General features: G+C 30.8%; 1 protein-coding gene across 1 annotated transcript; it reads right to left on the bottom strand.

The window, feature by feature from the left end:
- Positions 1-2,719: 2,719 nt before the first annotated feature.
- Positions 2,720-5,696, bottom strand: LOC105179054 (cytochrome P450 84A1-like). Its single transcript, XM_011102649.2, has 2 exons — positions 4,661-5,696; positions 2,720-3,579 (listed from the first exon to the last, which is right to left on the bottom strand). The coding sequence occupies exons 1-2, from the start codon at positions 5,597-5,599 to the stop codon at positions 2,956-2,958; spliced, it is 1,563 nt and encodes a 520-aa protein (XP_011100951.1). The 5' UTR covers positions 5,600-5,696; the 3' UTR covers positions 2,720-2,955.
- Positions 5,697-16,687: the final 10,991 nt, after the last annotated feature.

The raw sequence follows: 16,687 nt of genomic DNA on the forward strand, positions 1-16,687 counted from the left end.
GTTTATAAAAAAAAATATCCAATTTTTTAGACAGCTTTGGTGCTTAAAATCAAAGGACAAAAGGCATTGAATGGTTTGGTATGGGCCTAAGTGGGTTAATAAGTAGTAGTTGATTTGGATGAGAGATGGGGAGAAGCTGGTAATAATTGCAAACTCCATTCCTTTTCAATCAACTTTAGGTTAGTGAAAAATCAAGATTGTAGTGGTTGGAATATTAATTTATTTAGTAATGATGGGATGATTGACATCCCAATTTCTATATCTGATTGTTAGGTTAGGTAGATTAATAAACACACCTGAAATTAGCTATCCTCAATCGTAGCTTTGTCCCACTTGAATATGAGTTTTTATCATACTTAATCATTATGATAAAAAGTGAAAAAATTATAATGAATATTAATTAATTATGGTTCTGCAATGGTTATTAATCGTTATTTCTGTAACTTGTGTCAAAATATTTGTTACAATAAAAAACTCTTGCAAATATTTTAATCATAGGTAAAACCATGGCAAATATTAGGAGAAATTGTTATTTTAATCGTATAACTTAAGGGATGGCATTTTGGTCCTTTACAAATTGATTTTTACAATTTAGTCCTATAATTTTCTAATTTTGATAATTTTAGTCCTTTTCCAGCTAATTTGGCCGGAGAATTGCATGTGACTTGCACACAATAATCCAATTAATTAATTATAATTTTAGTCCTGTAAATTAATTTGTACATAATAATAAATGCCAAATCTGATAAGTTACAGGACTAAATGCCAATGCCCATAAGTTATTTGATTAAAATTACAATTTAATTGGAACGTGTGTAAGTCGCATGCAATTTTTTGACTAATAGATGAAAATTGCCAAAATTTTAAAATTGTAAGACTAACTTATAAAAATTAATTTTGTGTAGGACCAAAAATGCAACCCCATAAATTACAAGATTAAAAATTGCATTTTTCCTATAAATAATTAATCTAGCCAAAATTTAAATTTTCAGAATGATCATATTTAATTGTGATAGATACTGATTTACAAAGTATGAAAATAATTAATATTTTTTATTGTGTGTGAACGCAAATGCATCATGATGCCATTGTTTGAATTATCAAAGATAAAAGGTGAGCTATCTCTATCTATATCTCTATCTCCATCTCAACTTGTAAATAAATTCTCTGCCCAAACAAATATTCCTCCATTTCTAATGTCGAGTTTTCAAAATTTAAAAGATTGCGAGTATAAATATAGATTTATTTTTGGACAATTTTCATCAATACTATCCATCCACAAGTGGACCAATTTCATTAAATTCAATCCATCCACAAAAGTTCACCGCGAAATTAACACATTAACTTACAGTTGATATATGTTACTCCTGGAAATTTTAATTGAATCAGGTCTACTCAAACAGAAACTAATTATATATATATATATATATATAATAAGTGTAACAATTATTATATAATTAATATAAATTATAAGAAAATAATCGTGTGATTATAAATATGATACATTTATTATATAAATAATTTGATTCAAAATATTTGATCTGACACTTGAAGCTTATTTGACATTTCGCTTTAAATTATGATACTGACAGTGCTTACTGTGGTGTAGCACTTGTCAATATATATATATTGACATGTAACCCATGTCAAAACTACAATTCATTGTTTCTTGTTGATATTACATGCATGTCCCCTTTACGTTATTATCATTTGGAAGTAATATTAAAGGGATGAAAAATAGTGTAGTGTGCAAAATATATGCTGAACATAGCATTACAATCCAGAGAGAATGAGGATACGAGTATAATAGTTTGTGTACCAAAATGACTGCATAATACCTCAATTTGTAGACATTCGGTGAGTAGAATCCTAAAGGTAGTTGAGGGTTTAATCTTTCATCAATTAAACTTATTTTAGAAGTGATTTTTCTCCAAACACTATTCAATTTAGCTTGTATTTGCTTTTTTTATTTTCACTTTTTTTTTAAAAATACTATCACTTTTGATTCTTCTATAAGTTCCAACTTTTTCTACAAAAATCACTTCTTTAAAAGTGAAGTTTTTGTAAACACTCCCGTATTAAGGTATCAGCAACCTGTATGACGTATTATCCCTATTGTATAATGAATCAGTTTGTTGGATTGGACTTAATTCTTGATCCCATCAAGTTAGTAAAACCAATGCAAGTTATTAGACTATGTTAGGGCAAAATATTTTTTTAGTCCCATAAAATAAGGGAAGAAGTTGTTTTAGTACCACAATTATGGCTGGTGGCTTTTAGTCCCATAAAACTCATAATTACATATTTTTAGTTCCAAAATGTCACGTGCGTTAAGGTAATTTGGAACTAAAAAGTCGTTGTTTGGGACTAAAAATGTATTGTAATTTTGGGACCAAAAGGGTCCAAAATCATATTTTTTTTTTTACTAAAAAATTATGATCTTGAATTTTATAAAACTAAAAGCGTCACTTGCCATAATTATGATATAAAAATAAATCCACTCTTATTTTATAGGACTAAAAAAATATTTTATCCTAGATTGTTACCTTACTAGTGGGTTGGTGGTGCTTTAAGGAAAGAATGTTTAAAAGGGTATCATTATTAATGTGTTATGCATTCTCCAATGCTAAATATAATAAAAACAGCCAAGAATCATCATACAATGGCACCCACCAAAAAATATATATATATCCCCAAAATAAATGAGAAAGAATATATATGAGATATAATTCCATCAATCTTTTGTTCAATTCATGAATCAATTATTTGTTCTGCTTTTCCATAATTGATATTTATGGACGACATAAAAATTTGGAACATGCATTAGAACACATACAAGAGAAAATAAGAGAGAAATCTTATACACGTAGTAATAGTAGTGAAAATTTGAACATTTCCGAGTGGTCGAAATTTTGAGCTCATGCCGCGTGTTTCGACGTGTCTCCCCCAACCTCTTCAGTAAAGTTGGCAGAGCAGCCGTGGCCTTGGCACCGCCACCAGCCTCTCCGCCCGCGGCGCGGTGAGCCCAAACACATCACTCATGTCCAACTCATTTGGTTTCATTCCATCGGGCAGTTCCCACGTAAAACAATGGAGAAGATGCGCCACCGCCATCTCCAGGGCATAGAGGCCCAGTTGCATGCCGGGGCAGGATCTCCGACCCGACCCGAATGGGATGAACTCGAAGTTGCTTCCCTTGAAATCGGGGACACCGTCTCTGAGAAAACGGGCGGGTTTGAATTCCTCGGCGTCTTCCCATGAGCTCTCGTCCCGGCCAATGGCCCACGCGTTAATCATGACGCGTGATTTGGCGGGGATGTGGTAGCCGGAGACGGTGGCGTCCTCGGCTGTCTCGTGGAGGAGGAGGGGGATGGGGGGGTGGAGGCGGAGGACCTCTTTGAGGCAGCAGCGGAGGTAAATTAGTTTGTCGAAGTCGGGCTCTTCGACATTGCGGGCCAGGCCGACTACATTGGTGAGCTCTTCTTGGACCTTCTTGAGGTCTTCTGGACTTCTCATCAGCTCCGCCATGGCCCACTCGATGGCGGATGCTACAGTCTCAGTACCACCAAACATTACGTCCTGACGACACATGTGTGATGTAAAATAAGATTTGAAAACAATAGGTGAAACTGACATGGAAATAAATCTCAAGTATATGGTAAAAACATGAAATGATATTGTGATAAATGCGGTGGGCGCGGGACAAAAGCTGGCTAGATTAATGTGGTATAGTGTCTAACCGACAAATTTAAAGCCGCCAACACGTAGAGATAAGTAGATAAAGAGAAGTTGAAAATTGTGGCTGAGAAAAGCTAGCTACGTACTAGTGGTTTGGATTGATGGTCAACAATCCACCTCTATAAGCCAACAATTCAATTTTATATTCATATTAATTTCAAATCCCTCTACATTCTTACCCTTCCCTTTTTTTCACTCTTGTAGCATTATTACCACTAGGAAAAACAAAAAACCTATAAAACATTTCCACTCATATATATTATGGTGGAGAACAAATTAAATTGACATTAAAGTATAATTTGTTGGCTGATCATATCATCTCATATATATACACATATATATCATCCAAGTGTATTTTTACTAATTACATGATGATGATGTTCTTGAGGAGCTACAATTAATTAAATTAACTACTAATCTATTACTTGATTTTATTTCTATATGTTTAATAGTTCACTAGCAACTTAGATAGATATACTCCCTTTTATACATAGAAATTTTAGTTCGAATCGAATTTGATCAAATATAAACCAATTATATGATAAGTAATCTAACACTCTTGTCGTGTGTGATTGATATAAAGTTAAAAAAAAGTGATCAATCACATAATAAATTTATTATATTTGACATATAATTAATTTAGTTCGATCAAATTTAGTTTTGATTATAATTTTTCGCCCTTTATTTGTGATCATCTAAGTTCTAACGGGCAATGTGATGAAATCCCAAATATAAGTGAATGACAAGGAATTAGTCCATAGTACGTGCAACCCAAGCAAGACGTTTCTTGGTTGTTCGTAATTAATTAATTGGTTCTTATTTCTACCACTAACCAACCACATGTAGAAATATAATTGTTTTATATCATTAATAAGAAGAAAGATAAGTTAGTTGAATTAACTAATTAATTAGTTTAGCTTACCATGATAATGGCTTTAATGTTATTCCTGGTGAGTTTGATGGAGTTGTGCAAATCCTCCGACTCCGAAACTTTGGCCTCATCACTATAAAAAGCCAACAGTTCATCCACCATATCTGCATCGACCACGACGGTCTCATCACTTGCTGACTTCTTTTTCTGCATATGATCATCTATAATGCTGTCAATGAATCCATCCAGCGAAGCCCGGGCCTTGGCCATCCTCTTATTCAGGCCCTGTGGATCCATCCAACCCAACCACGGTATGAAATCCGCAATGTTAAAAGCACCAAACAGCTTGGAAAACTCCTGCAAGATCCTGATGAACTCATCTTGGTCCTCGTGGGAGCTCGATCCGAAAGCGGCCCGGTATATGATGTTCTTAGTGAGCCCAAACACGAGTTCACCGATGTTCACCGCTCTGCCAGTGTTCTCCGTCACGGCCCGAATCATGCCGTCGACTTCATCCCTGACTGAGTCCCAGGATTCGGCCCGTTTGCGACTAAAGAGCTTCATGACGCAGAGCTTACGCATCTGGCGCCAGAAGGGCCCGTAATGAGCGAACGCCATATCAGCTCTGTCGTAGGTTAAGTAACTGATGGCAATATTTGCGGGCCTGTTGGAGAATATGTTGTCGTGGACTTGGAGAACCTGTCGGGCGGCGTCGGGGCTGGATATGGCGACCATGTGGAGGAAACCCATGCGGAGGTGGAAGACGCCGCCGTATTGCTTGGCGAGCTTGGCCAGGCCGCGGTGAGTTAGTTGATCCATTATCGGCATGTTGCCAATGACGGGCCATCCCTTGGGGCCCGGCGGATAGGGTTTACGTCGATATGATCTTCTGGATAGAACGAACAAGAAAAGTAGAGGGATTATGAAGAAGATCAAAAAGGGTTTAGCCTCGAGAGCTTGGAGTAGAGTTATCATTTTCTTGTCGATCATTCTTTTCTCATAAATGGTTAGACAAAAGCTATGCAATAACGCAACTCCAATCTTGTTGCTAGCTTTCGATAGGCATTCTGCCTGCTTTATATAAAAGTTTATAGCTAAGTCACGAGTTTGGTTTCCACCGCCTACAATTTTACAATGGATTATTTTTCTTAATCTGTAAATTCGATCACATTATAAGTGTATTGTATTTATTATATAATTCGTTTAGATTAATCAAATCTCATTTGAATTAGAATTTCCTCTAAAGGTAATTTAATTATCAACAAAAATTTTATTTTTTGTCCCACAGGATAATTATGTACTGATTTAATATATTTGATCTCATAAAATAAAAAACTGTAACACATTTGGTCCTATAGGTTAAAACATATTAATATTTGGGACCACAAATGTTATAATTTTTTATCCTATGGAATTAAATGCAATAAATTCGTAAATTATAGGACCAAAAGTGCAACACCCTCTATCGTCTAGGACAAAACTTATAATTTACCTTAATCGTCGTGTGCTAATTTTCAGTTTGAATCTTTTACAAAAGCTTCATATATATATATATATATATATATATATATATATATATGACATTTCATATATGTTGCACCTATATCTATCTATCTATCTATATATATATATATAGAATTTATGTGTTTAAAGTATTTGTTTAAAATATAGAAATGATGGATGTGAACTTTATATATATGTGCTGCGTCCATACATGATATATAACATGAGTGCTATAGTTGTAATAAAAATCTAGCGGTCCGCCACAAAAATTACCTTGCTATTGAAACTAGTGATTTTACACTAAATCACTTTTTAAAAATAATATTGAAAATTTATAAATAGCTTTAACCTTTTCAAGAAAGCTTAGGAGCACTTTAATTAAATATTTTATAAAATATTTGAAAGTTAGCTTATAAGATATTTATTAAAGTGTTTTGGAGGATTTGTTTAAGGAAAGAAAGAGGTGTAATTAATTATAGGATAAAAAGCAATAAATTAGAAATTTACAAGTAAGGAGTCCCTACCTAATTTATTATTAAGATCTTATAATCACAAACTAGCTACCTCCTTCCATTTTGGCAATATTAATTACAAGGTTTTTAATATGACGAAGAACATCTTAATTATAAGCTTATGCATGATTTCATTTTAATTATTTTTAATTATAAGTTATAATAAAAACATGCATAAACTTATATATCTTAATAAAGTTAGACAAAGAACCTTCGGCCCCGTTAAAATTTTAATTAAATTGTATATATGAATACCTAATTAGTAGTAGTCCTTTGGTATCCATGTAATGTTTGATGAAATTAGTGATACTCCATTTGATATCGGGACATGTTAATTAATGTCATAACATTGTTAGGTCAGTGTTAACAGAAATAGAAACATAAGCATCTTTATACTTTTTTATTTGTTATAAAATTTCGTTAATATTCTTGTCCGAATTAATTTAATTATATAAAAATTAAATTCTAGTTATGATGCAACTAATTATTGATTGAGTAATATAGTGATACCAATTACTTAATTATTTATTTATTTTATACCTCTGATGTGGGAAAATAGAAAATTAAAAGGGTAAATAGGAAATATTGAATAAATGTATAAATATCAATTATTAGTATTTTACGTGGAAGTGGGCTGACCTTATCCTGCTGATAGATTGCGAATCAAGATATATATGTATATATGTGTGTGTGTGTAAGTAGATCGAGAGAGATCAATGTAAATTGGTTGTTTCATTCAACAACCGTACATACAACATATCAACAAACTAATTGAAAAATAAACATTAAATAAAGTCTATTATGTAATTTTGTAGGGATATTAATATGGAAAATACAACAAATAATTTTGAAGGACAAATTTGTCCTTCAAAAATATTAAAAATACTTGAAGGATCTTCAAGTTGGGTTTTCGGCTCCAATTGACCCACTATATAGGCCATAAATCACTTGTCAGCTTATAGTTGGAGATGTGCCATGTGGCCCAGACAAGTAAATATATTTGGTCTTATAAATACATTCATTACACTTTATTTGTGGTAGGTTATATTTTTATTACAATCGTCTCTCGACTTAAGTATTGAAAGATCTTAACTAGAGATATCTCAACAAGCTTAATGATATTTTCTTTTCTTAAGTTCCAAACTTGATTTGGGATACTATTGGAGTGACCTCGACCTCCTACTCGAATTAATTTTTCTTGGATCAACTAGGCCTTATACCCAAATCAAATATATTAATAATGCTACTGAGTGGAAATCCACAATTCACAATGATAAGTAATACATTTAAGTCTATTAATAATTTCGAATCAATAAATAGAAAAAATAACTTTGAAGAAAAGCAAAAAAGAATATATACATATTAATAATTTAGTTGGAATTTGGTTTTCTTACAAGTGAGAAAACTTAATATTATCAACTGGATTTTTACATTTATTCTCATCCCATTGGTCCCTCAAACTTAACAAAAAATGACGGATTATTTTTATGCAAAATCTCATCGGCTTTTGTCGAGTCTTTTTCTTGTTTTGGACCCGATAACCATTGATGTTTTCAACCCACCTTTGCGACTTTGGCTGTTTTCACACCCAAAAATAAAATAAAATAATTATTTATTTAATTTTGATTAATTCGAGGAGATGTGAAAAAATCAAATGATTATACTTAATATCCAAGGTAAGATTAGAAATGTGTTAGCGTGTAATCTCATCATTAACTAGCACGTCAATTTTGAAAAATATGGTAATATGGCTTTTCTTGATGCCTGGAGACGGGACTTGACTATCTCAAATAATTACCCCCTTCACACCACCCCATATATTCGCCCAAATTTAATTTTACCATCAGTTATACAATAAATGTAATATATTTATTAAAAAATAATTAATTACATGACAATCATACTAAAGGTCATGACATTGTTATATGTAATAGATGTTTATTTGTTTTAATTTATGATGCATTAATTCTTAATAATTTATATGTTGATTTTTATAATGAATGAGTACTATACTTATATATTTTATAATTAAAAAATCGTAATGATGTATATATCAATTAAAAAAATGAAATAGAGAAGCAGACAATGGGAACAATTAAGCAAAATAAACCCACAAAGATTTTCATTATGTCCTATCAAAGTTTCGGATTTAGGACAGTAATTTTTGTTGTCCAACAGAAATATCTATATGAAAAAGTGTAAATAATTAGAAAGCAAACAGAATCATTGTGGAATCCATCACAATTTTGTACTACCTAAACACCATATTGATTAATAATTTTTTCCCTTATTATTTGATATACAAATTAAAAACGTCAACAGCAAAAGAAATAATATTGCAGAAATGAAATAGAAAAGAAAGGGAGAAGCAGACAGAAATTAATTAGAGTGGTTGAAAATTAAAAAGAGCTATTCTATATGTATGTATATTATATATTGCCGTCCAAATACGCAAAGTCCAACACTCAACATTTAATTTCTGGTCCCGACTTTCAGCTCCTCCACCTCTTAATTTGTTAAATCTTAATTCGGGTTTATTATATATATGAATTAATATAATTATGATGAATATAGATTAGGCCTTCAAGTTGAAAAACAAATAAATAAAATGGGTCAGATTATTTAATTATGACATGATTTCTGTTGTCAATTAACAATGTAGACCCTACTATAAATATAACATTTAGTCATGGTTATAGTCGTCATGATTAATAAGAAATAGCTGTAGAAATAATTTTTGGCTACAGCCACGCAACAATTGTTGGTCGTGTTTTATGTGAAGGTGGCTAAAACATCTGTCATAACTAAAAGCCATGACAAATATTTTTACCACTACTTTTAACTGTAGCAGATAATTTATCATTGTGAAAAAGGTAATTTTTTTATATCGATTTAATTTAGTCGTGATTAATAATAACTATTTACCATGATTTTGAGCTAATAATAATTTTTTTTTCAAGTGAGAGTTTGAGTGATATATAGTACGTAAATTGGTTTTGTTTGTGATTCTGAGTTTGACACGAATAAGGAATTGTATGGCTGCATGCAGCTTATAAAAGTCATATATAGAAGTTTTTCATTAATTAATGTAATTAATGAGGATTGACAAATTAATTAATCTGTTGCAAGGTTCAGACTCTGCCATGCAAGTTTTTGTTGTTGAATTAATTAATTAATTATATATTGCTGAAATATTAATTCATACGATTTCAAGTGACTTTTCTGTGTTTTCAAGCTCACGATTAATTACAACCAACAATTTACAATGAATAAATTTAAAATTATAGGTTGGAATCTCACTTATATAAATTATTATAATTTATTTATTGTTGTTACTCTTATTAATATATTGATGGAATTAAAATATTACTCAATATATTTAAATAAATTATTATCATTTATCTGCTGTTAATAATAATAATAATAATAATAATAATAATAATAATAACAACAACAACTAAAAAAGAGAATGTCGTTTTTTCCTCTAAGACCAAACTTATAAATCGGATCAATTGGCTGCTCTTTAGAAAAAGTATGTTGAAATAAAGGCATAATGTTGTTTTGGTACTATTAAAAAAGGCCAATTTTGTTTTTGGTGTCATATATAATGTTTGCGAGTTCAGGTTTAGGTACCATTAAAACAAAAAATAAGTATTTTTGGTCACATAACAACATGTGCGGTGTACATGACTGTTATGCTCCGTTGACTGCCGTTTACCCCATCATTTTGGCAGGAAAAGTCATGTGATTTTATGAGAAAGGAGGAAAAATTGCCCTTAAACATCCCATAGCATTTTGATACCATTAAACCTAAAAATAAGCCATGCACGGCTCAAAATAAGTAATACAATTCCAGAACAAAGATAGAATCCATAAACATGAAGCAAAATATATGGGTTATAAATAAACGATTTGAACTAATTGAAACCTGATTTGACAAAAATTTGATAAAACCCAATTGACAAAATATATGCATTGCGATGCACAATTTTTCGCTAATTGAAACCTGCCAAAAACTTCAACCTATACAAAAATTCTCTACTTTTTTGTCTATATCTTTCTATTTCCTTTATCCTTAGGTTGTGCCTTCTGAGATGTCATTACATTGCGCAAGTTTGATAAAGTGATATTTTTTTGCCATCTTGTATAATGATATCTCCAATAGGACCTGTCATGTTCAGGTCAAGGCTGATTAAATACAAAATAGAATTATAACTGCAAGATATAAATTTAATGTGAAATTGTTTACTTTGTGTGGGATGAGAAACAAAGCTAGAAGGGTGTCCAACCATAGGTGGTGGTGCCCTAATGTTGACCCTTGTATGCATGAAACATAGTGGTGGTATTGATGTAGGAGATATGTTGTTTAGGGTTAGCATCATGGAAATGCATTGTTTGCGGCACAATTTCCTTGAGAAAAAAAAATTGGGGATTGGTTAGGTTGTGAATTACGTCATGTAAAAACAACAATGGTCATAATAAAAGACTAACTTCATGAATCCTATCATTAGCAGCTACTAATACAGGAACATCAATTTGATCTTGTCGCTGTAATAGGATAATACAACATTAACAACAACACCAGAATAGAAACAACAACAACACTAGCAATACTAGAATAGAAACATGAACGACAACATTAACAACAATACCAGAATAGAAACATGAACAACATTAACAACAACATTAGAACAGAAACATGAACAACAACATGAATAGTAACTACTTAGTTATGAAAACTTAACAACAACACTAGAAATATTAACAACAACATTTCTTCATCTTCTGTATATCAGAAAAAAATAAAATATCAGAACTTTATATTAATAGTAAACAAATGAAAATAGCTTCAGGTTGACTAACTACTTTAGGTTGGCTTACCAGAGGGGCAATCTTCATTCACATCTTGTTGTACAAGTGTTGTTACAATCGTCAGGCTCCAATCTCCTTGCCTTTGCAGGCCTTTCCTTTTTCCTCCCAAAATTCGGAGGCACAAGTGGAATGTAATCAACTTTTCCTCACATTTCTAGTCCATCAAGAAGCAGAAAGTGTCAACATGACAACACTTCTGCACAAAGTCATCAGGATCCAACACTTGTGCATATATTGCACTCACTGCATGGTTGCATGGGATACCTGTCAAATCCCATGATCTACAAGAACAAGTCTTTTGCTTCATGTTTATGGATTCTATCTTTTGTTTTGGAATGTGTTGTATTACTTATTTTGCATCGCACATGATTTTATGGGACAAAAAAGCTTATTTCTAGGTTTAATGGTACCAAAATATTATGGGATGTTGGAAGGCCAATTTTTCCTCAATTTTTATAAAATCACATGACTTTTCCAGCCATGGTGGGGTTAACAGCAGTTAACGGAGCATAACAATCATGCGTGCCGCACATGACTTTATGAGACCAAAACTACTTATTTTTTGGTTTAATGGTAACAAAATCTAAATTCACAAAAATTGTCGTACCAAAAACAAAACTCACCCTTTTTAATGGTACTAAAATAGGATTTTAGCCGTTGAAATTATATGAGAGAAGGCATGTACATATACGTTACATAACGTACATATGGCTTTGAAAAATTATAATTTGAAAAATTACTAATATCTTCCTAATTTTAATGGTTGTCTAACAATTAGTTCATTCCACTAGTCTCCATTAGTTTATCCATTTTTTGTGTTGAACTGACCAAAATATCCTTATGGACTAAGAATTATAATTTTATTTATTATTTAAATTTTTTTGATTTTTTTATTGACTAAGTGGATAATTTTTTTATAATTTGTCAAATTTTTTCATCCACTTCATTTGATTTTTTTTATAAATTTTTAATTTTTTTTAAAAAGAAAAAAATACAGTAATGGTATAATTGACAATTGCATACCTCCATTCAAGAATTATATAATTTCATCAAATATTATAAAATATTTGTAATTTTTTAAATAATGAGAAGATATTTATTATTATGCGAAATTTGAGAATTGACTCTAAAATGAATTGGATATAATTGTTTGTTGCCACAATCTTCACGTTCCTTCAATTTTTGAAGACAGACGTATAAGAATCAAGAATCCCCCACATCAAGCAAGGATATGGGATTTCATCAAACTCTAAATTAATATGCACGCTCCCTTACCTCCACTCAGCCCTCTCACGTGTTTAATTCAATTCAGATGAAAACAATAATCAAATTGTATATCATATATTGCAATAATTTCAATATTACTATCTACATTAATTCATATATAGTCAATTAGGTTCCGTACAAAATTCATAAGCCAGATATATATATATATATATATATTTCAAAATTACTATCTATAGATAGAAATATCTAGAGCTTATTTTTCTTTGGGGAGGAGACATTTGGAGCCCTAACAACCCACTATTGACTAATCCATCTTAGGATTATATCTAAGTCAAAATTATTACACTAGCTACCCAAAGACCAAATTTAACGTACGTAATCATGTATTTCACAAAAGCAAAACGTGTACATATGACAAATAAAATATATAAATAGCTTCTCGAGAAAGTCTTTAATTTGCCATGATTGTTTAGTTCAGTTAGTGAGGGTGGAGTCCCATGATTTTAGACACTCTGTCTTATAGTAGGATGTTGTGCCTACTAAATAGTATGTTAATTGTGTCTACCAAAGTAGATGTTGTTTCTACTATAATAGTAAGTGCTGATGAGAGTTTGTTTATTTGATATTACCGGTTACAGTATGATTGTTGTAATGATTGATATAAAATATGAATGGTTGTAATCAAGTTATTTCAATTAATAATAGTTCATCGCTCTTACTTAAAAAAGAAAAAGAAGTCTTTGATTAATGTTTTTGTTGCTTTCCTTTTATTCAACAAGAAAAATATTAAAACTATAATTAAAAGTATATATATTAAGTGATAGTAATTTTTTAATTTTGTTACAATGTATTATTAACAATAAAAATTATTTATATATAAAGTTAGAGGTGTACAAGTGAGCTTATAAGCTCTTTAAAAGATCCTAAATAGTGCTTGAAATTTACACTAGAAGAAAATTTAATATTGCCTATAAGCTTAAGTTGTGGTAATTAACTATTACTAATTAATGATTAGATAAAAACCTATAGAATTACTTAACTTATCTATTATGGAAACTACTTTTGTCATAATTATAAGTTATAGTAGATATTTTTATTATGATTCTTAATTATATCAAATATCTTAGTCATACTTGCAAAAATCAAGGCCAATAACCTTACTGTGGCTTTGGTCAATGATCAATCACAATTTATTATAATTATTTATTATTAATTATGACAATTAACTATAATTAGATGTTATATTTGTTCTAGTTAATGTATAAGATATTGGAAAGTATTTATAATTAATTTATAGAGTTATAAGTAATTTGTAGAGGAAGAGCTTATAAGATTAAAATGGAAGATGTTAAGCTCTTGTAAAATAAGCAAGGACTTGCCAATTTATTTTAAGATTTTAACAAATTTTGATTATATTAACTACAAGTTGTCATTACAAATATTTTATAAGTTTCATAATTTTTTATTTTATTAAATATATTAACATTCTTAAAATATGATTTAAGCATAACTTGTAAGCTCTAAGTAATTTGATGTTTATGTTTTGAAAAGAAAGATAAAGATTATTATGTGGAAATATTAACATTAATTAATTAAAGAAAACAAAAATATTTAACTTTTTAAAAATATACAATAAAAAAGCATAAATAAGATACATATATATAGATTATTAATTTGTAATTAATAATGGGGAACTCAAGATTTGTTGAGAGTGTAATTTGGTTGTATTGAGGTTGAGAAGTGGAGAGGATGATATTATTTCAAAGACAATTGCTGATGGAAACTCATATCAATTACTCCACAAAAGTAGCTCTTCTAAAATATCCAATTCCAACTGTAACTCCACTACTCACTACACTCAATATCATTCGGAGTGGAGCCCAAATCACAAAACATTGGGCTTTTCTTCGTATATGTCAACCTTTACTTCATTGTTGGGCTTCATCTTTACCGCCCTCAACTTTTCGCCTATCAACTACATAGTCTGTGTGATTGAAATGGAAAAGGAAAAACATAAAAAAGTGTCTTCAAGTATATATATAAAATTGGTACTAAAACACATGATGAAAATTCCTATTTGTAGGTCATTATATATTTAACTTGTGTTTCGTCATTTAGCTCTTAAGATAATTAAGGCCAATAAAGATTATTGATGCTTATAAAAATGAATTCTTCTAAAAAGGTCTAATCAGTTCAAAAAAAAGAAAGGGTCCAAATGAGTAAAGCCCAAAGTGACCGAGGAGGCTCAGTTCAGTAAGGGCTCAAAGTGCTCCCAAGAAGCCCAGTCTGAGTAGAATTCCTAGGTAGTCTGGCAAGAGGCACCCGCAAGAAATAGATTGGACAAAAGAGGTCCAATGGACCCAAATTCGAAGAGACCCATATCCAAGAGAGCCTCATAGGCCCATAAGCAGGTGTTTAGGGATTTGGAATCCCTTAAACAAAGTCAAAGTCCATATAACATAGCATTCACATGTGGCTTAGGTGTATTCACGTAGGATCTCTGAATGCACACCACACAGAATTATAAAACGACCAACCACCTCAGCTGGGGCACGTGACAACTCCAGCGGGAAGTACCTTCAAAACATTAAAAGCTTGGTCTCCAATAGGAGGAAGACATCTCCTTAATACTTAGTCGAAAATCGGGGAGACATCCTTATCTCTCAAGATACCCTCATACACAACAAGCTTCAATCGCTCCCAAGCATCGCGAATCCTCCAACTGCCAAGAAATACCCTTTACCAAATGACAGGGGATCCCAACGGCTGGAAGTCTTCAACTGAATTCCTGAGAGATTTAGCCTTATCCAAATATTTTGATATCATCTTTCACTAAATTTATGAGAATCCTCCACCAAATCTGCAGGGCATTGAGTCTTCTCTAACTAACTAATGACTACCTCTAAATTGAGACCTCATTTAGTGGGAGAAGACAAGTGCCACCAACTACAGTCTTACCTTGAAACTGTAATTTTTACTTTTATACTACAACTTTTAGCCAATCTCTCCTATATACACAAAAAAAGACTAATAACGCTCTCAACTTCGTTGGTTTATATGTTTTTTATTTCTTAGTATTTTATTTGATTACTTTTAATGTCTATTAGACCTAATTAAGAAATACTATTTTTTGTTCACATCATTTATATACGTACATCAAATATTCAGTGTGGAAATATCCATTTAATTTAATTATTGCACATAATAGATTAATTCAATATAATTTAATATTTTTACACCTGAATTGATTCACGAGATAAAATAAAATTCCTAATTAAAAAAAGAAAATGTGAAATAGTGATGTATGAGTTGTTGAAGAAGATTTTGGTTGCGATAGCTTGAAGAAAAAGGGAAAGGAATAATGAATTATACATAAATGGACCGTCACATGGGATGGGAGGGGAACAATTATTACTAGGGATAATTAAACTCATTTTTCATGAGATTTGGTTAAATTATACATAATTTTTTTATTATTTAAAAAATTATATTTAAAACTCTTGATATTTATTTTTATTTAATAATTAAATTTTATGATTATTTAAAACTAATCGAATTTGCTAATATTAACAAAAAAGATGGATAAAAAATGTATATTTATCGCTGATGGATTTATTACTGATTATTGTAGGTCAAATAATTTTTTTTTACGATCAAATTACCCGAATACGTCTTTACATGTTAATGCATGGGAGGAATTATTATATCCTTGACTATTATAAGGGTATAGTCAATCAAATATAAATATATATGAGTCAGGTATAAGAGATTAGTCAGAAAAAATTTATTTGACTTGCAATTAATCAGTAATAAGTTAATAAAGTGTAAATATATATATTTGTTAATATCAGCAAATTAAGAAAATTTTAACTAGTGGATAGACCTATTTGTTAGAAGGAAGAAAATTTCAAGTATAGTAGATGTGATTTTTCAAGCTATAGAAGATTTACATATAATTATACTA

This window comes from Sesamum indicum, unplaced genomic scaffold, assembly GCF_000512975.1.
Source record: "Sesamum indicum cultivar Zhongzhi No. 13 unplaced genomic scaffold, S_indicum_v1.0 scaffold00120, whole genome shotgun sequence".
NCBI classification, from domain to species: Eukaryota; Viridiplantae; Streptophyta; class Magnoliopsida; order Lamiales; family Pedaliaceae; genus Sesamum; species Sesamum indicum.

Bases quoted from the DNA above. Each gene is read 5' to 3' on its own strand.
- LOC105179054 (XM_011102649.2), bottom strand. From the start codon at position 5,599: ATGATCGACAAGAAAATGATAACTCTACTCCAAGCTCTCGAGGCTAAA. The intron at 3,580-4,660 runs GTAAGCTAAACT...ATGTGTCGTCAG, and splicing joins ACATTAAAGCCATTATCATG to GACGTAATGTTTGGTGGTAC.